Below are 25667 nucleotides of genomic sequence, written 5' to 3'. Positions count from 1 at the left end.
ATAAGTTTGTTAATTTTTGCCAGTGTAATGTATGCACGCTTCCGAAATTATAAGGAAAAAATGGTACGCCACTTTATTTTTCAATTATTACAATTACTTTTCAAATTTCTTGTTGCATTGCCAATAAAAAATATATATTTTTCACAAATCATACTTTAGCATCCTAACGGATTGTCGTAGCAAAAAAAATGCAAGATATTTTTTATTTATAATAAAACCATGAGCATTTTGAAACTGTGGATCCGTAACGAAGCATTTTTGGGTATCGTTTATACAGTAAACTAAGATTATTTTAGGACTTAGAATATGAGTTAAAATAATGCCCCTTCCTCGTGAAACACCTTGTATATTTATGATAATTACAAAAAATATGAACGAGGAAATCTATTTCTGCATCGTGCATCCATCAATCAAGCATTTATAAATCACCATTAAATGTACTGTGCATTAACTATAATCATTTCATACATCCGCGTTTTGACGTTTATATACAGAACTAGCAGATGACCAAAAAAGTAGAGTTGAAAGAAAAATTCAATAATGCCTAGCTTAACATTTATTAACGTTTGAAAATCAATGCATTTTCAATTTGAAAGTGCTTGGTAGCAGGATAATGTCGAATAACCTGTCTGATAAGCTTGCGTTTACTAGTATATTTATCTATTATTTTCATCGAGCTTTTTGAATTAAATATTAGATGATTATCCTTCACACCACTCTTTAATGCAGATATACCGATTATGTATTTTCAATTTATGTTCTTGATAAATAGAGGCTAAACATAAAAGAACTATCAATTACAGTTGACAAAACAGAAAAACAATAAATGTTTTTCAACTGAGAAAATATTTTAATTAAAGGCGATTTAAATAAAAGTGCATCCTTTGTTCATGGAAAACCTCCATATCCAAACCAATCTAAATATTTGCTTTCAAACAATTCAATATAAATTGTAATTAGTCTATGTAATAATAATGGTATTAAGCTTCAGTTTGGCAAACAAAAACGATTAATAGGAATCTAAATATTTCAATGGCACATGTTTAGGACTATAACAAATTAAACTAGACCAACGGCAAGATATGTAATTTTTACATGTTCTACTGGCTGTTATACGGTTATCTAAAGCAAAGTATAAAAATATAATTCAATAAATTACAACAAAAAGATACATTTTTCTAGTAACATGGCAATTTTTGCATATGTTACACTTGCTTTTGTATACTTGAAAATTTTTCGAACGGACCAGAAGTTAATGCTCTCCATTTACTATCAAAACGTAAAGGTAATCATCAGATCTGGGTGTGGGTAAGAGAGCATCTCCCAAACCTCACCGGAAAAAAAAGTAACTAGTATAAGTTAACTTCTTTTAAAATGGGCATTTTTGTTTACATCTTGAATCTAAGTGAGTCGTGGGTACCGCTAGATGATAGTTTCTTGATTACGTTAAAAATTCAGAGAAGTTATATTGAAAAATATAAAGAATTAAAGAAAAAGGCACTTTATACATTTATTCTAATAAAAAAAGTGAGGGACGTCTGTTATTAAAAAAACACTTTTGCGGCGAAACCCACAACAAACTCGTATTGAAAACACGAGTCGAACACATAGAACTTGTTCGAAAAATGTTCTACAATTTTTTAAATTCAGAACGATACGCAAAATAGAAAATGATTTCAGATAATATTTTTCGATCTTGCTTTCAGTGAATCTTCATATTAAAATACTATTTTCCTAACATGATTTTTCAAGATATACTTTTGCAGGCAAAAAGACCTTTAAGGAAGTTTTCAGTTTATAACAGAGGATGTAAGGAAATTATCTTTTTCCGACAACATGAAATTCTAAACACATACAACAGTTTTTTCATATACAATCAATTGTAAAATGTGTCATGTTTATGTTGTGTGATATCTTCAGATATCAATGATGGTGGTCGTGGGTCAAAATAAAGATATTTTTACATTTTTATTAACCAGAAAGTCCAAGATTATGTTTATACATTAAACGATTTAACAAGAAATATTCTACTGGAAATTGTCAAAGCCAGTATCCGTTTATACAATTGTTTTGCCTATTAGAAGTTACCAGTACATTAATATTTAAAATCTTAAGATCCCTTTAGTCAAAAAATGTTTATTTCTAAATTATTTAATCGGTATCTGCTTTTTAAATTTCTATAATTTTGTCACTTACTTTACACTTACTCTGGTGACTGTACTAAATCAACACATTTTAATCTTCTGCCAGCATATGAACACCTATTTAGTTTTGTAATAATACATTATTTTCAAGGCAAAACAGTTCGATTTATCATCGGCCCCAGTATTTTCATAGTTCCACATTGATAACAGAACAATTTTAAACCGTTAGGACTTTAAGCTGCTTACTTATTGATGGGCAGTAATTTAGCACGTTAGTTACTTACCAAATTTATAAAGCAAATATAGCAAAATAAAACGACATGTTCCATACAGCAGATACAATATCATTTTGTGTTAATAACTTTGATGAAAACTAGAAATTGTTATTGCTTTGCTCATTTGTTACGTCTGTACTTATTTATTTCAGAAGCACTAAAGATGATCGAAAGTGCTTAACTAAAGTTGTTTTTCATAACGTTGCACACTTTGAAAGCTCGAAAAATTGCTCATCTTTCCTGTTGAAAGCTTTCTGCTTTGTGAATGACTCGTTATTTGCTACTTACATCTTGATTCGAAACATGAATGTACCAAGCTAAAATATGAAAAAAACACTTTTCTAGTCGCAAAAAACCAAAAGCAGGCAAGTTTCGAAATACTCACTCATTAGGCAGACACCCTACAGGACTAAACATTATTTCCATTAGTAATTTTGCATTTTACGGTGGTTTTATTATGCTGCTGATGCAATTCTAATGTTAGAACGGGAAACTTTCCCAAAAGTAACCATTTTATTAAACTCTAGAAAATACAAGCTCACTGAACAGTCAACTTTTGCAGTCAATTTATTTTAAGCTTTATCATTTAGGTATCCTGTTCAGCGCTTATTAACATCATTCTATTTAACCGATAATCCATATTTTACATTTGAATTTCGTAATCCTATCCTATAAACCATTAACAATTAGTCATCGGCCCCAGATAATAAACGCAAACTGTTTCGAGCTGACTAAATAGTTTCCATATTAATTAGCCCCATGGGTGTAAAACAGCCGCTAGGGGTATCATTATAAAGTAAAGGGAGGTTAATAGGTGCAGGTAACCTCCGTTTCTACACTTTAGACAGTTCTTGAATTATCAGGACCCCCAGTTTGCACTAAATTGGCACCGTTCGATAGACGGGAAGGGGCCAAACCGCACATCTTTCAGACTCACAGGCACACTTTCAAAGTTTCATGTTTCGGCTGGTTTATGACTGAGGCAGAGTCCGGTTGTGGTAATAACTTTGCTAAAGAGCTGTCTACCTTTGTTGCTAATGTTGAGAGTTTGCAAAAATGCGGCACCCTCTAACTAGTTATACATAATTTGCGGCTGAGGGTAAAGTTTCAAAAATTAATGGCAAAGCTATAACATTACAGGGGTGATGTGCTTGGAATCCTTTTAAAATTGGGGATTTGCCACTGTTGACTCTATCTATTATGGGGTTGTATCATCAGGTTTAAAGACGCATTAACAATGGTAAAACATTGAGGTTCAAAATTAATTTTTAGTAAAAAACTAAATCCGAAGCGAAGTTTTCATGAAAAGATGGTACTTAACGTACGAACTACGTTTTAGAGGGAAATATTTAAGAGAAAATCTTTATAGGAAAACATTTAATAGGGAAATAAGCTACAGCAAAATCAGTTTGAATTCCTTAACGGGTATAATGTTTTAGCGTTTAAGATATCTTTATCATTCCTATAGTATATTCAAATATGCGGAAAATTTGGATTCAATTTGGTAATTGTCTAACTGTTTTAATTGCTGCAGATTGCGCCAACGAATTGGGTCCAACAAGACCCTACATTTTGGTCCTGCGATTCGAACTATTTGGCTTTGCGAGACCCTACAATTTTCGTCCTGCGAGCCGAACCATTTTGACTATGCGCGACTCTACAATTTTGGTCCTGCGAGCCGAATCATTTTACGTTTGCTAGACTCTACAATTTGGTCCTTCGAGCCGGATTATTTTCGTTTTGCACGGATCTACATGTGTAAAAAATGAAAAGAACGCAAATAGCAGGAAATGGCAAATGTTTTTACAGGTACAGAACATACCTAAATATAAATAGAAAAATACATGAAATATAATTTTTAAGACAGTGTAATTGTATTTTTCATTCATTTCAGAAACCTTCATGAAAATGATTGATCGGTATTAGGATCAAAAATTACGTCGCGTCTTATTGGGGAAGAAAAATAACTTCATAAACAGGTAGCTGATTTGTCTGATCAATCTGCATTTTTGCGCTTAGCCTGCGCTCTCGTCTCGGGTGTATGTGGTGAACAACCACGTAGCTTTTCACTCAGCATTTACTCGGGTCATAATTTTCCTTTAAAATCCACGTTCTGGAGTTATGCGTCAAACTTCCGAGAACTCTCAGCTTCGGTTCGGTTTTTGCTCTTACCAATTCACTACACAGATCAGGCTTAAAAAGGCAATTCTCAAATGCGCCTATTTGCTATACGTTTCACAAAGAACATGTATTTTTCCATTGTACAGTGCGTTTCGTCATAAGTTGACACCGTTTATTTAAAGAAAAATTGTGAAAGTGACCAACACAAAAGGTGTTGATTGTTAATTTTACTGAAATTTTTTAAATCTGAATTTGAAACAAAAATATGAAACACGGAAATGTGACAATTTGACAAAGTATTTGTTTTTAATGAAACACCCGATATATTTTTAGACATATCAATAGAACTGTTTTCCTGATTTCAAAAATATATATTTTGCATATATTTGTATCGGCCGTTTTTCCCATATTACGCTTCAAAAATTATAAATAGCAGCAAATCTAGAAGCCTTGAAATTCGACAAGGCGCTTCCTCCACCCCATAACGTTCGCCCGGTAGCACTTTTTTTAAATGTAAATGTTGATATCGCGATCGGCCGAGCGGGTCATATCCAGTGGCCTCCAAATAACCCGGACCTAACGCCTCTTGATTCTTTTCTCTGGGGTTATTTAAAGAATATTGTGTACGAAACTCTAGTTAGACGTCTTAAAGTAGTGGATGCAAATAACGAAATTAATATTAATCATAACGAATATATTTTAAATGTTTTCGATAAAACTGAAGTAGATTATTATAGAGCATGACTAGCGTTAAACTGGAGGTCATGTACAAAATCAGTGATTCTGTTTTTATTTATTTATTTGCCTTCAAATTTATAGTAGCAATAAATTCCGGTATGTTGTCTCCATAGTTTTTGAGTCATTTGAGACTACTTTAGTTTGTTGCTATTTAAAATTTTTAGAACATAATACAGAGAAAACGGCTAATACAAATCTAGGCAACATATATATTTCTGAAATCAGGAAAAAAATCCAGTCGACCTGTCTTAAAATGTATAGGGTGTTTCATTTAAAAAAATACTTTATGTCAAGCTTTGACATTTTCGTGTTTTATATTTTTATTTTAAATTCAGATTTAAAAAAATTTAGTAAAATTAAACAACTTTTGTGTAGGTCACTTTCACAATTTCTTTGAAATAAACGATCCAGGGGGGTTTCAACTTATGAGGAAACACCCTATAGGCAAACATTTCCTTCGTTTATGTTTCCAATGTTTAACAGTTTAACAGTAATGCAACCTTTTTCTTCTTAACAACTATTGTTCTCAAGTTTTCAAATTGCATTAAATTGTTGTAATAATATGGATCATGCAGGCATGGGACTTTCTTTCTCTTAACTTCAGTCTGTGAGGTCTCAACATTAAGGCCTTCTTCATATTCAGGTGCCTTTTTCTTGCCAATCATCAAAGCGTCTCGAATTTTTAAAACGGTAGATCTAGAAAATTGACTTAACAATTGGCGTAAATATATAAACTTTAAATCATGAATGGCCATTTGTTCCTTTTCCTATGATTTTGCCTTTAATTATGAACTTTAGTAACTGATCTTCCTATTTATCTATGATTTCTGTGATTCTTTTCAACCAGGGAATCCTTAACACGCCCAGTTCGAAGCTTTCTAACTTTTTAACATCCGCTTTCCTTATCCTCCACGACTCCATGATGTACTAGAGTAATGAGAATACATAACACCTCATAAGTCGGCTTGGAGTGAACTTTCTTACTTTTCTTAAATGTGATTTTTTATTTTCTCTATATTTATCTTAATTTCTATTGCGCTAGATTTAATTGCTGCCGACGATTTGATTGTGAGTGAACAAGGGCTATCCATCTGTAACTATCTGTTAATGACAAAAAACATTATTGCGGCTGTAACTTTTGATCAAAAAGTTGTAGAAGAGAACTTTTTTAATAACAAAAATTTTCGTAATTTGAAGCAAAGATAGTAGTTTTTCCTTTTGAATGCTTAAGTATTCCAATATGCTACCAATTAAACATGGAACAATTTCAAAATAATGCTTAATAACCAAATTGAAATTCGATCTTCAACTGTTAATATCCTCTAGAAATTTTCGAATAAACATTTTTCAATATTTTCCTCGTACTCCCCAAGTGAGCCTCTATCACCCTTTAAAAGGAATGACGCTAATGTTGAATCATCCTGTATTTATAGGGGGTAGTTAAGTTAGCAAAATTATTTACTTGACCTATTTCCCACATAAAAAGTTCAAATCATGTTTGCGATTTAACGAAAGGGTATTGTGTTTAAGCTCAAATCAACTAAAAATTAAAATACAACAAGCAAGTAAATTTAATTTCATTGTTACCATAATCGGATTTCTGACGTCAGACAATGGTTACCGCAATTGCTCCATTCGACCCCCATTTTGTTGCAGCAAAATTACCAACCGTTTCCTCGAAATTGTATACAGCACCATGTAATGACTCGTGAACGCTGAATTACACGAATTTGCTCCTTATTACTGTCCGTAATTCCGACAGCATTGTCGGCCGTATTATAACCCCCCAACTAAAATAGCCGCATAGCTAGTAATCGCTGGGTTAAGATCAGGTAATCTTGGTGGCCATAAGCTAGAGAAATATCTGATTCTAACACAATTTCAACACGAACTTGTAACAACTTGTATTGTAAATAGCAAACGCTTGTTACAATTAGCACTGACTAGTACGAGTACTATTTGGTGGTACTTCGAAAATGTGTGAATGAGGCAATGAAGAAATTAGTTGTGAATCCTCGTCAAACACTGGGGTTTTTGCAAAGATGAGCATATGGGAGGTTTTTATGTGGTTTTGTCTTGCCCACATATTGTGAAGCAAAGCTCTGAGCCTGGTGGAATTTGAAATAACAGTCACTTTCTCCACCGCGGACTCACATCCAGATATAGATCACTTCGACTCTACAGGGTGATTCAAAATTGGCGTCATTCCTCTGAAGGTGTTGACTGGCAGTGTATTAGGAGCACAGAAAAAATAGTAAAACAAATTAGTTGTTAATAAAAACTGAGAAATTTGCAAAAAACTATATTAGAAAAACGGCACAAAATGTTTTTCAAGATAATCTGCCTAATTAACATTACGTAAATACATGTTCCTTCGTAATTATTAAAATTATTAATTATTATTCGTAATTATTTAAAAACCAACATTTCCGGTAACCATGGAATTATACAGAAAGCGACAAGAAGATTGACAAGGATAAACGGTAAATTCAACAGGAATTGTTGAATGACAGAACCTATTTCGAAACTCATAACCTTAAATTGTTAATTTGTTTACAAATTACAAAAACATACATTTGAGTGTAACTCCAGGCAAGTGCCTGTGTAATCACCTTATTATGCACTCTTTTCGAGCAGCTTCTCGTGTTCGGTTAATTAACTCCTGCTCAATTTATACGGGTGTTCAGTAATCCATTGGTTACATGCGTGGTAGGAATGAAGACGGTATTTATTTGGTGCCTGGGAAGGTATCAGTTGTTGTGCAATGTTCTGGGTGCCCCTGAAAGACTCTTCTGTAATTATGTCCAATAATTGTTCCTCTGTGTCTGGAACCCGAACATCGATTGTCGTCCACTATCTTCGTGGAGTTACTCTTCCAGTGTCTCTAGCCCYTTGTTGCATGAGTTSTTACAGCTTCTGCTATGTTACTGTAGCATTTCCCTTGAACTAATCGCATATCCGCAAATTCGTGAAAGGAAATTCAAAGTAAGTCACAGTTTGACAAATAATTGTTATTATTGACAAGGACTATCCTCCTGTAACTATCTATTAATGACAAAACACATCATTGTCGCTTTGTCTTTTCATCAAAAAATTATAGAAAAGAACATTTTTAATATAAAAAATTGTCGTAATTTGAAGCAAAGATAGTAATTTTTCTTTTTGGATGCTTAAGTATTCCAATTTCCTTCAAATTAAACATAGAACACTTTCAAAATAATGCTTAATGACAACGTTGATATTCGATTTTCAACTGTTAAAATCTTCTAGAAATTATCAAAAAAAAATAAAAATTTCAATATTTTTCTCGTACCTTCCAAGTGAGTCCCTTTAACCCCTGAAAAGGAATGACGCCAATTTTGAATCACCCTGTATAGACTTGACTACACAACACACATGAAACAGATACGGTTTAGGCGTTGAACTGCATAGTTCTGATAATCAAGTGAAACGGATTTCTTGTAATGAACGGGTTATGAGTGTGGCGGCGTTGGAGGAGTCGCAACATCCTCATTAAATACATTCAATCGACGATAATGTAACTATTTTTAAACAATTTCTCTGAAACAATATTATAAAACCACCCACACGTTGTTAAAAGTTTCCATTAATTTTAGACCGGTACATTTTTTAATTACCGCCCTGCAATAATATGCGAAAGCAGCAATCCGAAGCGAGCGGCAGGTAACTGTATTTTTAAAATGAAGTTAAATCAATCTTGCTCAGAGTGCAATTTGCATCCAGTCGCAGCCCACAGAGCTAACCGATTCAATAAATGCAAAAAGTGGAATAATTTTCCATCTCATAAGGCGGCATAAAATGCCGTCGAGCGTTCGGCATTACCCATCCGCGTTTGGTGCTTGAGCTTTGAGGCAGGCAGCTGTCATTGAAAACGATCGAGTCTTAACGACGCAGCATCGCTGCTGTTGAGAAAAGTGAGCAAAATTGAAAATAAATTAAAGCGAACCGAGGAAAGAGAAGAGCTAATTCGACTGCACGTGTAAGAAATCCTAATTCGAAACTCACCTGGACCAACTCCCCCAGACTTCCGCCTCCTGCTGTCAGGTTCAGGTAACAAAGAAATGGCACTTCGGGCGGTCGTTTCACCTCCAGTTCATACGTGCGTCCCACGTTGCCATAGTATGAAATATTGCAGGCTGCAAAAGTAAAGGAAACTTTCAGGGAAATGGGAAACGATGCGCTGGAAATGATTTAGCATTCCAAGTTTGCGATTTCTGATTTGAATCCAGTCGTTTACAAAGCTGCAAATAATGTGTGTGTCGTATACATGGCAGTTATGAAACATCCCAAATAATATGCTTATATTAGCAGGAATATTGTATATCGCCTTTTCACCTCATCTATTTATAGAATATTTTGTTAAATCAAATCTCTCAATAGATTAAACATAATTAAATTAATTTTACGCAAATTTATGTGTTATTAATAATTGAAATTTTGTTATTTGATTTTCAGTTTGGCTTCATAGTAGGAGTTTATTAGTAGTTTATTTAGTAGGAGTCTATTAGATCAAATCGCTGAGAAAATAATTTTAGAACTTGGAAACTAATGTGTGCGTCATACAACTGCAAATTATGAAACATCTATTTTCGCTTCAAGTAGAAAATTTTTAAAACCACTAAAATTTCATTTGTTACAAATCTAAATTTTTTCATTAAAAACATGTTTATTATTAGATCAATTTAAACAGGTATTAGAGAAGTGAAACGATTTATTTTAACTTTTAGTCTGCTTACATAGTATGTTCCAAATAATATTCCTTTAAATTCAAATCGTTATCTAAACAGTATTTCCGAATGGTTTTTTCAACAGACAAATTACATCTTTAGTAAGAAAATAAATATATTAAGGGGAGTTACATTTGTATTTTCTAGAAATTAATTCGAAAATAGTCGAAATCCTGGAGATGCTTTTGAGACAAAATATGCATTCATTAAGATTCCAGTTCATCAATTAGAGCCTATTTACTTAAGTTAACGAAATATGGCTAAAAGCTCTAACAAACGTGAACAAAATTGGTTTCTTTCTTAATTCGTCTCTGTATAATTATACTGGAAGTATCCAAGCTACGAATTTGAACGAAAACAGATGACGCATTTCTTGCCTTGCTCATAATAAATTAACACGAAATTTGATTCTAAACCTGAAACAGAAGCAGTTACCCATTCTTGTGTTATTTTGGGATATCGATTCATTTTTGAGACAATAAATTATTAGATTTTTCCCAGTAAGTACTTACCTCAAATACATTTTTTAAATTAATAAATAAAACAACTACAGCAAAAGTTCAAATTGGCGACCCGCTGATTTGAAACTAGCATTGTACCATCTCACTATAGTTTGCTGTATTTGCTTGAAAATACTTGAAGTGTTCTGAATAGGTCTGTTCAGACAAGATTTGAAAAATTTTTGATATCCTTATTTCTCACTTGGAAACGAAACATTTTCAGACTCACGTTCGTAAAAACGTTTTTATTTATTTTGTTGAACAAAGTCTCCGCTAGGCTTTTCTCTAAAACACTATTCAAAAAGGTGAGAAATGCTGGTTTTAATATTTATTTTTTTTAGAGCAACGAAAATAATGTATGTCGTATAATCGACAATTATGAAACTGTTGTAACAAATCGTTACTATTAGTATGCTTTCCGCTTTTCATAACAGCATCAATGTCGTAATGTTTTATTGTCAATTGATACAGTCCAATTTTCATTTTAAATTATTTTGATTGAAATTGCTTTTGAAGCAAAGTTAAAAACCGATATTGTTTCGCCCAGCCAATAAAATGTTTTATTAGGATTTCTAATGGGTTTAATTTACAATTTGAACCTATTCTCATTTTCGTTTAACTTGAAATTTAATTCGTTATAAATCGGAAAACGGTCCATTTGCGAATTTAATTAAGGTATCGATAGCACCTTGAGAAGAACTTCATAAAACAGAGTGAGAAATACTTATAAAAAGACAAAAGTAAATTGTTACCCTGGATAACAGTTGCCTATTTTTATTATTTATTAAACAGCAAAGGATATTTTACTCTTCTTAAGGAAAACTTGGATTTGCTGTCTAAGATAAATTATTATCTTTTTCGAATATTGAGTCTTACCAAAGCTTAAAGTATTTTGGTTTTTCTTGGAGTTTTCAGAGACAACTTAACAACTTCTGAGCTATCTAATTGTTCAGAAACCGTTGCCACTTCGTTAAATAATTTTAATTGATTTTAATTTCAATCTGATTTTTTGTTTTCATTTCACGCAGTAAAAATTGAAAACTTGCTGCATTTGTTAAAACATTTTTCGGACCGCATAGAAACCGTGTTTTTGGCAGGTCTTCAGGGCTTGTTAATTTTATCAACTTAAACAATATATTTAAAATGTTTGAGCTTTACACAAAAAACGCATTAGTAACGTGCGTTTTTGTAAATTTTATTACGAGAGTTTTTATCATTTGTTTGTTAAAAAGCTGAAAATATAATTTTAGTCGTGAAAAAAAATTACAAAATTTCGGGTTTAAACTGAAAATTAAGTTGAAAATTGGTCACAAATTTTATAGCCAAAGACTAGGTAACTAGTTTCAGCGAACTTTAATTCTAGGGAATTTTTTACCAACTGTTACTGAAAACGAAGTGCACAAAAATAAGCTTGTTATCGAGCGGTTAATTTACTACTTATAATTTATTTGGTCAAGGAAATCTTACAAATTGTATAAATTTTAGTTCAGTCATTAAATGGTGTAACTATACCTGTTATAAACTATTGGTTTGTATTATTTTAAGCCTTGTAATATTTTAGAAATTTATGAATTATGTGTATTTTCATATCTGAAATGTCTCCCTATTCTTAATTTTTTTACTTAAAACTTGTGCTTTTCTCATAAAGAAATTAAAAAATTTCAAGCAGTTTCAATATATTTTAATGGAGAGTTATAGTTGAAGAAACAACAATATTCCCTGAACAACATTTTTATTTTAAGTTGAACTAAGTGAGCGTAGACACGAATTTAATTATTCTCATATGAAAACATTTTCCTGCCATTATCTGATTTTAATTGTATAATATGGGACAAATCGGTCATTTGAAAAATAATTTTGAAAAACGGGCACCAAGAGGCAATTAACAAGTTTCATTGAAACTTTTCTAGTCGACACTTTCAGCAATTTTTTTATTACTTTGTTGAAATAAAAGTGTAAGTTATAGTGATTTCTGTGCATTGTGGTGATGAAGCGTAGTTAGAGTATCCTGAATAGTTTAGCACAACAACATCATTAGGCTTAAATCCAATTTTGGAGAAATTTGGATCGAATTTTTCTGATTTATATCAAATGCTTTTGTAGACTCCGTTTACTGCTCGCTTTTGTTGTGATTTTTTACAGCTGCGTTGATATAAACTAATTTATAATTTGGTCGATAGTGATTGCTGAGTTTTCTGTATATGTGAATCTTTGCCTCTTTGTTTAAACAAAAATTTGATTTATTTTGCAAATAAATGTTCGTGAGGGGTTTCGTTACCAAGACCCAAGCTTTATTGTTCTTACTGACAAATTTGACTAAAATCTATAATCCAACCGATGCAATATTTATCGGCTTGAAAATAGTTTAATAAACAAAATAAAGTCTCTTAAATTGAAGTCATTATTGTGGAAAAATAGAGGCAAAGTAAAGAAGGTTGAATCAACTGTTAATCTATTCTGGAAAACTTTTCATTCCAAGTCCTCAAAGCCGTAATGTAATAAACGCACAAGTCTAGACATTTGAATTTTAAAATATCCATCAAGCTATTCTTATTTTAGCCATGTTCACCAGTCATAAAAGTCATAAAATACAATGATGACAACCTTGTGCTGGCTATTACTCACCCATAGAAATGCATTTCAATGTAAATAAAAGAATAAAGAGAAACGTATTTTTCATCGGGCCTGTTTTCTATCATGTAATATTTGTGACTCCTTTCAAGCTGCTAAGGATAAGTTGACGCATAAAATATGAGAGTTATATGGCAGGCAATGAATACCTACGGAAACTTTTATATCCAGCTCTAGAAGGACAAAACGAGCATTGCAGGAAGATAATAAATTTGCAGACGAGTTTAACTGGAACCTACTACAGTTTAAAAACAAACATGTTTTCTTGATGCAAAGACCAAGTTCCTGCTGAAAAGCTATTTTGAAATGTATGGCTAAATTCGATGTAAATAGAGAGTGTTTCAAAATTAAAGTGAACACAAAAATTTTCTTCAGCAAAATATGATAAGACGACCATGAACAGGAAGGAGCCTCAAGTGCTTCTTAATTGAATGTTCTATTAATCGCTTTAAAGCTATTGAGCTCATTTGAATGAAATACCGACGGTTTATTACAACATTAACTGTAAATCTACGAAATGTTTTAAACTTGAAGTAGAAATATCAAGCGTATTTAACGAGCATTGTTGCCTTTTGGCAAAACCGGGTATAATCGTGTAGTGTTTCTTGTAGTATTAGTTTTTCGGAAATTTTTGTCCGAAGATAACTGTTAGTGTGTATAATGTAGTCTTGAAAACAAAATTGCAATACCATACTTTGGCACGTGAGCCACTTTAGATATATCCGTAAATTTCCTGTGTCTATGAGCCAAAAATTCGTAAGCAACAAAATCGACGCGTGCTCGAAAAAATATTCGGACACCTCGATTTATAATTTTAATTGTCAATTATCTCAAGATATGCTCATATGGAATTTTCCAAAAACAGTTAAAGACTGATAAGTACAAGAAATATGTTAATAAATTTAAAACAAATCTTAAAACTGACTGTATATGGAGCGTTTCATTTTAAATCTGAAAAATGCTAATGGTCACTGTTATAAAAAATACTTTGCATAAAAAATTACGGCTAAAAAAAAATGCTAATCGATGTGTCCAAGAATTTTTTCGAACACTCCATCTCTTATTTTTAATCAAACTTATTAAATCTAGCTGATAAACATTGTATATGTTTTGCTTATTTTTCATTGCGACACTTGAGCAGAGAACATAAACTGCAATTTATAATTAATGAGGAAGTGTTTAACTAAACATTGGATTTCTCTGATAATTTATCTGAGAAGTCGGCAAAATGATACTTTATTCATAGAAAAACATGCCTAGTGTTTGTTAGATGCACTCTGAAAATAGTTGATAAAATAAAATTTGTGAACAGAAAACTTAAGCATAAAAACTCTAACAAATATCCATAAATCTGCAAAAAATCTAGATTCATAATTTGAAGTGTTTCAGCATAATTATCTGCCGAAATGCAATACCATATTTCCAAATGACCCTTTAATTGCATAATATAAATGAGAAACAGACGGAAATACCTTTCACTTTATAAACTGACAACTTTATATTTCAATTTAGAGCAAATCAATAAAAGCAAATAAACAAGGGTTTATGTTCAGAAGAAGTTTAAAAGATATGCAGCTCGCACGGAAACTTTTAAAGTGTAGATTATGAGAAAAAGTTTCAAATATATCTCGAAAATATTGCATAATACACTTTCAGGCGGGCTTTCCGTCAGTATTTGTTCGAGGAAGTAGTTGACAGGGAAAAGTTTCTATTGCTCAACATTAAAAACTAAGCAAGTCCATTATTTTTCTCAGTAGTATTATACAGGGTGATTTAAAATTTTTGTCATGCGTTTTAAGTTGTTACTTTCTCATATCGAATTTTCACTGACTAGCAGTTTAAATAAACATATTATATAAAATATATAAAATATAAATAAAATAAAAGACAGCATATGACAAATTTTTGAAAAACCTGCTTAAACTTTCTTGCTTAAAACAAAGTCTCTAATCGGAAAAATTGCGATTTTGCAACAGATTGAAAATTACACTGTTGAACTCTTCAAATGTATATCTAACAATGGGAAACATGCATAAGGTTTACCTTCCATGGGGAACGTTAAATAAGTCAGCTCTTAGACATAGTCCAGATATGCATTAAAATGAACGCAGTTTTGTAATTCTTTGCCTGAAAATGTATCTACATATTAAGTGAGGAATTACAGAATCGACAAGCGCTATGACAATCATATGTTGTACGCTTTTTGCCATTAGAAAAGTTATTTTTGGTCATATTACCTCAAACTGATTGCAAGCTGTGTAACTATGTATTTACATTAAGAAGTCATCATATTAGAACACGAACTTTTGATACTAGGTCAAAATTTAAAAGGAAATAACACTAACTAAATGGAAAACTTCTCTAAATGTAACGTACATTTGAAATCTCGAATTAATTAAAGTTAATTTGAATTGCATTCAAAGATTCTCGCTTTTAAAGTCGCATCTTGATCATCTAACTTTAATGTTGAGAATAGTTTATAAAAAGTTGGTTTATTTTAAGAAGGTTTTATGAAGACAAAATGTGGATCTTTGCACTTTAATTTATGATTCGGTTGACTGATAGTTGAATGTGAAAACATCAATAGAACCTGTTTGAGAATTTTTTAATTAATGTGCCTGTAAATAAACACTTGTTTGCGTTGCAGGTAATTTGATTAGTAATAAAATTACTATTTGATTATTTACCATCATAAAACAGTTAATTGTAATTGGAAATTAGCTTGTTGGTGTTGAATATTCTAAAATGTCGCGAATCGAATAACACTCCAAATAAAAATTAAATAATATCCTATAGTTCGTATTAGCATGGTATTTCGGAAATTCGTTTGGAGTTTGATTGAATAGTTCAATTGCAACATTAAAAAATTATCTGTTTAAAATCAAAGTAAATTAACAACAAAAGGTTTTTCCAATCTCGAAGAGTTTTACCTCATGTGGAGTCACACAATAAAAGCGAGTTTTTCTTTGCATAAAATCTGTTAAGTATTCGTTACGCTAAGGACTCTCTTGCCCAATGAGTTCGTGTTTAACAATCGAATTATTAAGCGAGGGTAAGAGCAAAAACCTGTGGAGGCTTTAGCAGAATAATAACTAGAGAGCCGTAAAGTCGGAAAGCCGGAACTAATTTACTGTGATATCAAAAAATATTAAATATGTAAATAACAGCTTTATTTCATTACAACGCAGAACATTTTTTTCTGGTATTGTTTGTGTCGCTTGCTTGATGATTTTTACTAGAATATTAATTGAATACTTCTACCGTGTTTCAGAAATGTATTATTAAATTATTAATTAGTTTAGTTTATTTTACTATTAACTAGGAGCTATTGTTTGATTTTTATTTATGTGTGGTAATTGTACTGCAGTGCTTGTGAGCATAGTAAACTGGTTTTGATAGTTTTTGTATTTGTACTGTTCATTATCTTATGTCGTTGTATGTACTCTATTTTGTATTGTTTTTACGCTTTAATTTTATCACTCATTTTGTCTATTACATTTCTTTGAATTTTTCTCCCCTCTGCCACCCTCTGTTTGCCTTTTTAGAGCCCTGAGGATGAATAAAATATAGTCGAAACGTCGGCCCATGAAAAAATAATGTTTTATTTTTTCCACCATCTATTGACCGAAAACCCACAGACCCAAATAGGCGTCTTTTACTGATTATCATCACGGTCGCTAATTAACAACAAAATAAAAAAAAATCTGGTTTAAAATTGTATTAATTAAAACCCAATTAGTGACATAAATTATAGTTTGGTATTGACAGAAAATGAAGTCATAAAGATAACAAATAACAAAATACGGCATGATAAAATCCGTATGCAACTCTCTTAAAAGCTAACCCTATCGTTAACATCTGCCTACAGTAATATTTTTACATAAAAATTGAAACCTGTATTTGATTTTAAAGCAAATTAAGTAAGAAGGAAACGAAAGGTATCGCTTTCGCAACTGCCGAGTTTAATATTGGCTTAAACCTTGATGTACTCTATTTGTTCTTCTCGTAGAATATATCAACATATGTTTCTAAAACATTAATATTTAAAGCTGTTGTTGTAGCTAAACGCCAATACTTAAAACCTGCCATTAAAATATTTATCAGAAATTAATTGGTTGATATAAAATAACGCGTACAAAAAATTGACGGAAGCTATAAAAATAAGAGAAAAGTAGGATAACTTTAGAAAGTTGAAGAAATAGTGTAATACTTACATGTAGATCAAGAGAGGAACTCGAGTTCCCGATCGCTTCAATTATAATGCAAGAAACAATTATACTTTGAACTACATAAATTTTTTCAACTACTGAAAATAAAAATAAATATTTATGGGAAATTTATTCGGATTTATTTTCCTGACTGAGTTTTGAATATCGTTTATTTCATTACGTTTCGGCGAGACAGCAGCGCCATCATCAGATAAACTACAAACACCGATTCGCAATTAAAACATGTTGTATAAAAACTATAATTTATAAAGCGTAAAACATTCATCAGTTCTTGAGGGAAAAAAATTCTTCTCTTTCACACTTTGACTGAGACCCAGGAAAGAAAATAATATAATAATTTATGGGAACATATTTATTAGCTAGTCTTAAAACACGTTTTGGATATTTATAATTTTAAACAGGCAAAATATTTAATATTGTTCTTGGTCAAGAACAAGAATTGAGATTAGTATTTAAGTAAATATGACAATCATGGAAAATTGTGAGTTTTTTTGTTTGTAATTGTAACTTTTAAAATTTCCAATCTCCTGCTGATTCAATTAGGATTTCAAATCTGTTTTCAACAAAATGGGTTTACTATCAAAGATTCAAAACTTCGAAAACTTGTTTACTGTTCCAAAGAGCATCCGAAAAACTCTATGCTCTTCACGAAACATTCTTACTTAAATATGTTTATAAATACTGGTTAAAATTACGAATTAAACATCAATGAAAAGTTTAAGTAATTATTGAATTTTCGAAGAAACTTATTATTAGAAGTATTTAGAGTAAGAAAAAAACACTATTTAATTACAGTCCAAACAATTAATTTGAGCAAATTAAAATCGAGGCAAACCATTGTTGACATTTGACTCTATCGAATGATAAATAATAATCATACGGGAACTGTTGAACAAACTGAAAATCGATGATAAAACTAAAGCGGTGGCGAAAATAATGAATTATACAAAATCAGGGAGAAATAGAATGCAAGGCAAAAACGCGAAGATAATCTGATTAACTGATACAGCGGTGATATTTGCGAACGAAGATTAACCGCAAAAGTATTAATAGCTGTATACAAGGCTTTTAGGATAAGCTGCAAATATATAAAGAAATAGTTTAATATATAGGATGTTGCTTAAGCATATGGTCAAAAGGATATTTCTTTATTCTTGGGGATCAAAAAAAGGCGATACCGATGGTCAAACTTCTTCAAAAACAATTATGTTTTTTGAATTAACGGGACAATTGATACAATGTATTTTAATGAAACTTGCTGTAGTGTTCCTTTGTAAGACTCATGTATTGATAATAAACCGAGTTAATCCGCTTTGAGCAAGTGAGGAATTCTTGAGTGTCTGTATACAAAAACTACTTATTTTTTGGATGTGATGCGGTAATCCTCTTTCGTCACTTGTGCCCGCTTTGTGAAATCGTCTAGGTTTCATAGTTTTTGCGCACAACAAGCATAACAAATTATTTCTGCTCTCTTCTCAACTGACAATTTTAGATAGTCATTTACTTTTTCCATTAACAAAACTTAGATTAGGTTTCTTTGTGATATCAAAAGAGCGCTCAGATGGATTTTAATAAAATTTAGCAGCCATATTTTTGCCAAAAATCGCTTTTTCTTTTCGTGAGATCTTTGATAAACGCTATTTGGACTAAAACGCTCCCAGAGGACGACCGGCCTAAGATTTTGACCATGTCGGCCAGTTCATTATAAAATGCTTGACAATAAATTTATTATAAAAGAGCATTAGCGCTGCTTTCGACATTTGTAGTTAATACATGTAATTGACAAATAGCAAGGAAACAGAAATATGTAAATATTTCTTTGCTCAAAAGCTACGAAAGCTACGAAAATTTTACAGAGCCCAAAAATGTTCAAAAATATTTAGTGATAGAGTACCAACTCAAAAAGAAATAGTTTTTATGCCAAGCCATTCAACAATTCACCACTACATTTTTACAAAGCGTACAATGTCGGTTGCTTTATCAAAACGTATGTCTTATAAAAGAACAATTTTACAGCGAGTTTCATTAAAATCCATCCTATCATTTCTCCGATATTTCAACAAACAAATTTGTGTTCAAGGTTCTACCTTGACCATCAATTGCAGAGAAGCTGGGCATTTTTTGTCAATAAAAGCTAGGTCATATGGTCTCATTTGAGTCAAATAATGTCTCAGTGCGGTTATTTTACTTGCGGAAGACCCTGCTTAGTGTTTATAATTTTAACGGACATTTTTAATGTTTTCACCCAGTTGCACTAGGTTGTCTTTTAGTATTCAATCATTTTCAGTTTCTTAGCATTCATCTGATGATATATGATGATTAGAAAAAAATAATTTAAATGCCAATGCATGAAAACACATAATTTCATGCAATTAATAACAATATAGCTGATAATATAAAAGGCATAGATACGCTGAATTGAAGAGCTTGGAATGGAAACCCTTGTGTGCGTGCACGAATTGAAACAAACTTCTTAACACTTCTTTTAAAATATCAGATATCAGACTTAGATACAGAATTTGTTGTATATCGCCTAAATTATTAACTCACTGTTGGCAGGAAAAGCATTGAACAATTGATGAACTTAAAGCCCCAGACCAAACAATATAGCTGGACCTTCCTAATTAATCCTTACATAATGAAACATATAGTAGTTAATTCAAATGATTAGCTTTATCAAAGTCAGGACAGGTCCAGAGTGATCTATTTATTCGGTGACACTCGAGTGTCGTTTTTAATTGAGTGCATTACAATCTATTGTCTGTTTTGAAGGAGAACCCTCGAGCCGTCTCATGTTAATAGAATTTCCTTGTTTTGAGCTATTAAACATTTAATCCGTTAATCTGGTTTACTTAAAAGCTCTCTCGGCATAATAAATACTTAATTTGCCGCGCGTTCTAATAATGACGATGAAAGTGCTGCATTTCAGCGCCAGCCGTGTTGTGCAAATAAACTCACAGTTTGCTAGTTCATATACGAGTTGGGTGCATAATTTATGCGGCTTTTAAAATATATTCAACAGTTTGAAATGTGTCAGCATTGAAGTATCTATGCGTCTTGTAATTGTTTCAAGGCTAAATGCTGCGAATAGTGACATGCTTTCATTGTGATGCGAAAGGAATTTATATGGATTAATGCCGGAAGCGAAATGCGTCTATCCTGGAAAGGTAATATCAGCTGGGTCATCAATTAATAAATTGCTACAGCATTTTCAATTTAGTCGGGCCTATTAAATGAACAAAATTGATTAATGAAGCTTCGATTATCCAGTGCAGAACAATACAACCCGGCAAGCTAATTTAATATTTAAATATCACCGTAAGCTACTGGTTAACCAATCTAGTATACAAGGACTATTTTGTCAGAAAAGTTTTTCAAATGATGCATAACTAACTTGAACCAATTCAGTTTGCAACATGAATCTCGTATGGAACAAGGTGATAATCTCTTTTTCAAGTCGTTGAACTTTCTGCTTTCATGATGGAACCCCTAACGGCATTCAATTTATGATCATTTTACTTTATGGCAGGTCAGAATTTTTTTGCTTAAAAAGCTTCGAAAACAACATTCTAGTGGAGTGGAATAAATAGAAAAGAGCTAAACGTTTTTTTAGATATGATTGGCTTCTGATATTTCCTTCTCTTTTTAAGCTAGCCGAAAATGTGGAATAGTGTTAGTTTCTTGACCGATATCTGACCAATTGATAGATGGTTTTTCTTTCTTGAGGATTCGGTCTGGGCAGTAGTGAAAAAAAATGAGAAACTTTTTTATTTCACAAGCTTTCGGCGATTTATTGTCGCCTTCTTCAGGGTGCTAATTGTTTGTCATGGGAAATCTGAGAAACAGCCATTTCACTTAATGGTGAGCTTAAAGTAATTGTAGTTCACCTCTTTGTCTCGACACAAAAATTTTATTTGGTAATTTGAAAAAGTTTTTAATCCATGACAACCTGTGACCAAGTAATGGCTTTCATGGGATTTCTATTTTAGCTTCTAAATTGTGACTAATTGTTAAAATTTGCTATTAAGTTTGATGGGATTAATACAGTGCGAACCAATTTATTTATTAGTCTAATTCATATGGAATTTCGCTTCTCTTGGTTTTGTTCCAGCAAGAGATGAGTTGCCAATCACAGCCCACGATAAGAACTTTCCTCAGTTTAAAGTTGCAAAAAGTGTTATGTGTACAAATGAGTTTTATATCAATTCTTTCCGAAAATGTTTCACAACTTAATGTATTACAATTGCTGTAGTTTACAGTCCATTGACTAGATAAATAAATCTTACGAGGAGTAGACTAGACGATAACTATAGACTGAACGTTTGAGACTAACTTGGGGAATGATTCGTTCGATACTCGGCGATTGGCGATTATAACTGAAGCGAAATTATTACCAATGGAATTATTTATAATTATATTTTTCTATTTGTGGACTTAAATGTTTAATTTAATTTTTCTACGTTTTTTTCTATTTTAAATCGCATTATCACGAACATCTATCTGAAACCCATCGCCATGCTTGAAAGATGTATATTTAAAACAAATGTTTTTGGTATATTAAATAGCATGAACAAATACTTGCATTCACATACAACTAAAAAAATAATTTTCAGCTCTTGTGATTACAAAAAGGAAAATTAGGAACAAAACAAGATCACAGTCTATGCCAAATATGTGTCCAAAAAGTAAGTACGACATGGCAACGATATAACTTCTAAATTTATTTTAATTTTGATTGATTTCCTTTGGAACCTACCAAAAAAAGTTATAAAAATTAGCACAGAGAATGCGTCAATATTACTGTATAAAAATAGTCATTTGACAATAATCATATTCGCCGCATTTTCTTCATATGGACTGACTACGTTCTACTATGTCACTAAATCGGTTTCACTGAAAAATGTGAAGTTCTAACGCTTTTTAACAAGGGAAATATATTTTCGAAACCCCAGTTTCTTAATTTTATTCGAAGCTTAAAGTTTTTAGCGCTTCGTTTAAGACTTGCATAAGACTGCCCCACCTTGTGTTAATATTTCGTTTCTAAATCTCTCATTTTTACCTCCTAGCTTCCTGAAGTTGACCGCGTAGTTTCGAAATACTCTGCTAATCAAGACATGAACAAGAATAAAAGCCATGTTTGAAAATTTGTGAGTTTTTTTTAGCATTAAACATTTAATGATTGACCTTTAGCCCACCCAAGACAATGAGGTAACGATCAAAGTTATCTGCGGTTTCCGAAGTAGCGGCCATCCGAAAGACGCGTGGAAGATCACTTCGATCTCAAAGCCTTTAAACTTTTTAACTGATTGTTTTACTGTCCGTGAAAGGCTATATAGTCTGATTATTTTCATTTATGTCTCAAATGTATTAGTAGTTTAAGATTCGATTTCAGTTTCGTTTGGAGCATTATTTGTGCGGTGCCTAATAGTCGACCGATCTCAAAAATTGAGGATCGAATAGAGATCCATATAATATGAGGAAGTTTACTGATTCCAATCAACTATCAATGGACCAAATTTTTGATAGAATTAGAGAAGTAAGAGATTCAACTTGTCGACATTGACTTACCTGAAAAGCTGATGTAATAAATTTATTATTAAACATTTGTCATTCCATTCCTTTTCGGTAATGATAAGTTCCGAAGTCGGTCAGCAAGAAAAGGAGAACTGGACAACACACTCAGTGAACCGATATATTTCATAATCTTACAGCGCTATAACTTATTTAATAACTATGAGGACATAATAAGGGAATAAAAAGTCGCATGTCCTTACTTCCCTCTAACGTACCCTGATTTAAATAATTTTCTGTGGAATATCACAGACAGTTAACTTGTTTTCAAGAGAATAACACTTTTCGAAAAATTAACTTCAATCAATGATTTTTATAGCAGAAAATGCGTTGTTCAGTCTTGGTCACGTTATTTCCGATCACATATATGTCTGTATCTTTGATTAAATCAACTGTTTTGTGTCATTATGCATTTTAAAATTTATATTTAGTGCACTGTTATGGAAATGGAAATAAACCGAGCTCTATTTACTTCATTCGTCGCTTCTACGTCCCATTTAATAAATTCGTTCAAGGTTAACAACGCAGTTGCAATTGCATATCATGTTGCAGCACGTGTTAACATAAATGCATCGAAATCGATATTTCACATCGTAACTCAAAGATAAATTTAGCTGCAACAATGAAACCTCCATTTCCAAGGCAATTCAGCATACAGTAGGTAATAGATCATTTTTCGTCCAAATATTTTAGCCTCGCTCGAAACGAAACCACTCTTAATCTTCCGTTTTCTACTTTGAGCTGTTTGTTGTTTGCTTTGCGATATTTTATATCGCACCCTGGCTGCTAAGACAGCTGCCCAGATAGTGCAAGCTGAACAATTATTTATTGCCGAATATCCGCTAAATTTTTCTTTTATCTCAAACGACGACCAGAAGGAGGCAAAAGCGTAATTTAATAGAACAAAACTAATGTTCTTGAACGTTGAACCAGACTTGTAAGACAGGGTTTTGGTCGTTGTTTCAGCCACAATTAGAAAACGGATTATATGAATCAAATCGATTTGCCAGAATTTTAAAACATATGATTTAAGGAAAAGCTGTTTTGGACATTTTTATGTTTTAGTAAATGAATTGCATCACTTCAGTTTGACATTATTTAAATATGATTTTCCAAGTTATTTACGCATGTATTTCTAAATATACATGAACATAGTTTTTTTTGTTAGCCAAATTTATTGATTGCAAATAAAGTGGAATCATTCATGCATGCAAATGTTTGTGGTCCTTCAAACAGGATTAGCCGGTAAAATATGTGTTTAAAAAAATAGGTCAATTTATTATATTGACTAATCTGTTACGACAATATCTCAAACACGGCAGTGAATCAGACAGATCGATTTCTATTGAGAATGCGGATATACCATATTATAAATAAAGTTGAGTATAAATACTCCAACGTAGTGGGCTCAATTTATAAATGAGACATTTGCAGACGAATGCTTGAGTAAATACCTGATATGTGAAAAATTGTCAAATCTTCATTTTATATAGACTCCAAGTAGCGCAAAAGATAAAAGGTATCTACTTTCAAATAAATCAACATATCAGCTAACTTTGCGAAAGGGTAACTTTCGAAACATTCACTTGATGTTTGGGAGCAGTTTCTAAAATTAAATGTGTCAAATCGTTGGGCAAAAGTGAAGGAAATGAAGAAGTGTTCGAATTGTTTGCGGTCAAACATTGCAATAAGACTGTTATTTGAGTCTGTGTAGATTATATGAAATGCAGCACAGTTGTTCTCAGCAGATTGAAAATATTTTAGTGCGAATATACTCGTATGTTCTAATTTGGAGAAATATTTGGTCAATAAAACTTCTTTGTGTTTAAAATTAAAATTGTATTAATACTTTAGTGGTTAACTTGCCGTAGATCGGTTAAATGAAGAGAAGAAAACATATGTTTTTGTCTGAAATACATGTGTATTTGTCCTATGATTTCTGAAAGCTACAAATTTCCAAGAGATCTACAAAATATTTCTATAGCAAATCCAGCGAAAGTAAATCTAAAAATATATTTTTCTTATTTAGGTAAATAATTGTTTTGGATACTTTTCAAAACCGGTGAGCTTAGATTGCAAAAAAAGAACTTTGTTCTCGACACTTTACTAGATAAACACATTAATATAGCACTAAGCTACCAAGTTGCTTTAAATTTTAAAAATGTTTGAAAAAGTATTAATCAAGGAAACAAGAAAACAAAATGTAAGGAAAAGCTGATAATTAATAATTAGTAAACTGAGTTCATTAGTAACAAAGGGAAAGAAGAAAATAGAAGAGAATTTTAGGATTGGGTGATTATTTGAATTATTTGAATGATTTTTATAAGGTAGCCTCATTAAAAATTGATTTTTACACTGGGGCAGACTAACATAACCAGAGCGATAATCCAATTTTAATAGCCTTAAGCTTTCGCAATTCTTAAATGCAACAAGAAGTCGAACACTTAAAAAGGATAATTTATTAGGGTTGCCTTTTACCCCAGACAAGGAATATGGGAAACACAAACTTTGAGAACCAAATTTTAGGAATAACAAATAACATATGGCAAATATACGGCTGCCTAAACTAGGTTGCAAATATTATATTCTGCTTCAAGTTATCTAGAAGTTGGGTCAGTTGGGATGCTTAAGTGAAAATATCGCAACACTAGAAAACAGATGATGATAATATTAGTGAAAGCGTGTTTAGGATTGCAAATATTTATTAGAT

The 25667-nt window shown here is 31.9% G+C and overlaps 1 protein-coding gene across 1 annotated transcript in view; it reads right to left on the bottom strand.

Annotated features, from left to right (window-relative positions):
* Positions 1 to 25667, bottom strand: part of LOC109538377 — a 129041-nt gene that overhangs the window by 51350 nt on the left and 52024 nt on the right. The window contains exon 3 of the mRNA XM_019905594.2: positions 9305 to 9435. Coding sequence (XP_019761153.2) covers positions 9305 to 9435 — 131 coding nt within the window. The remainder of the gene's footprint in view (positions 1 to 9304; positions 9436 to 25667) is intronic.

Source organism: Dendroctonus ponderosae, unplaced genomic scaffold, assembly GCF_020466585.1.
Source record: "Dendroctonus ponderosae isolate FM_Combo_2020 unplaced genomic scaffold, Dpon_F_20191213v2 Dpon_F_20191213_2, whole genome shotgun sequence".
Classification (NCBI taxonomy): domain Eukaryota; kingdom Metazoa; phylum Arthropoda; class Insecta; order Coleoptera; family Curculionidae; genus Dendroctonus; species Dendroctonus ponderosae.
This window is presented reverse-complemented; position numbering and strand designations above follow the sequence as displayed.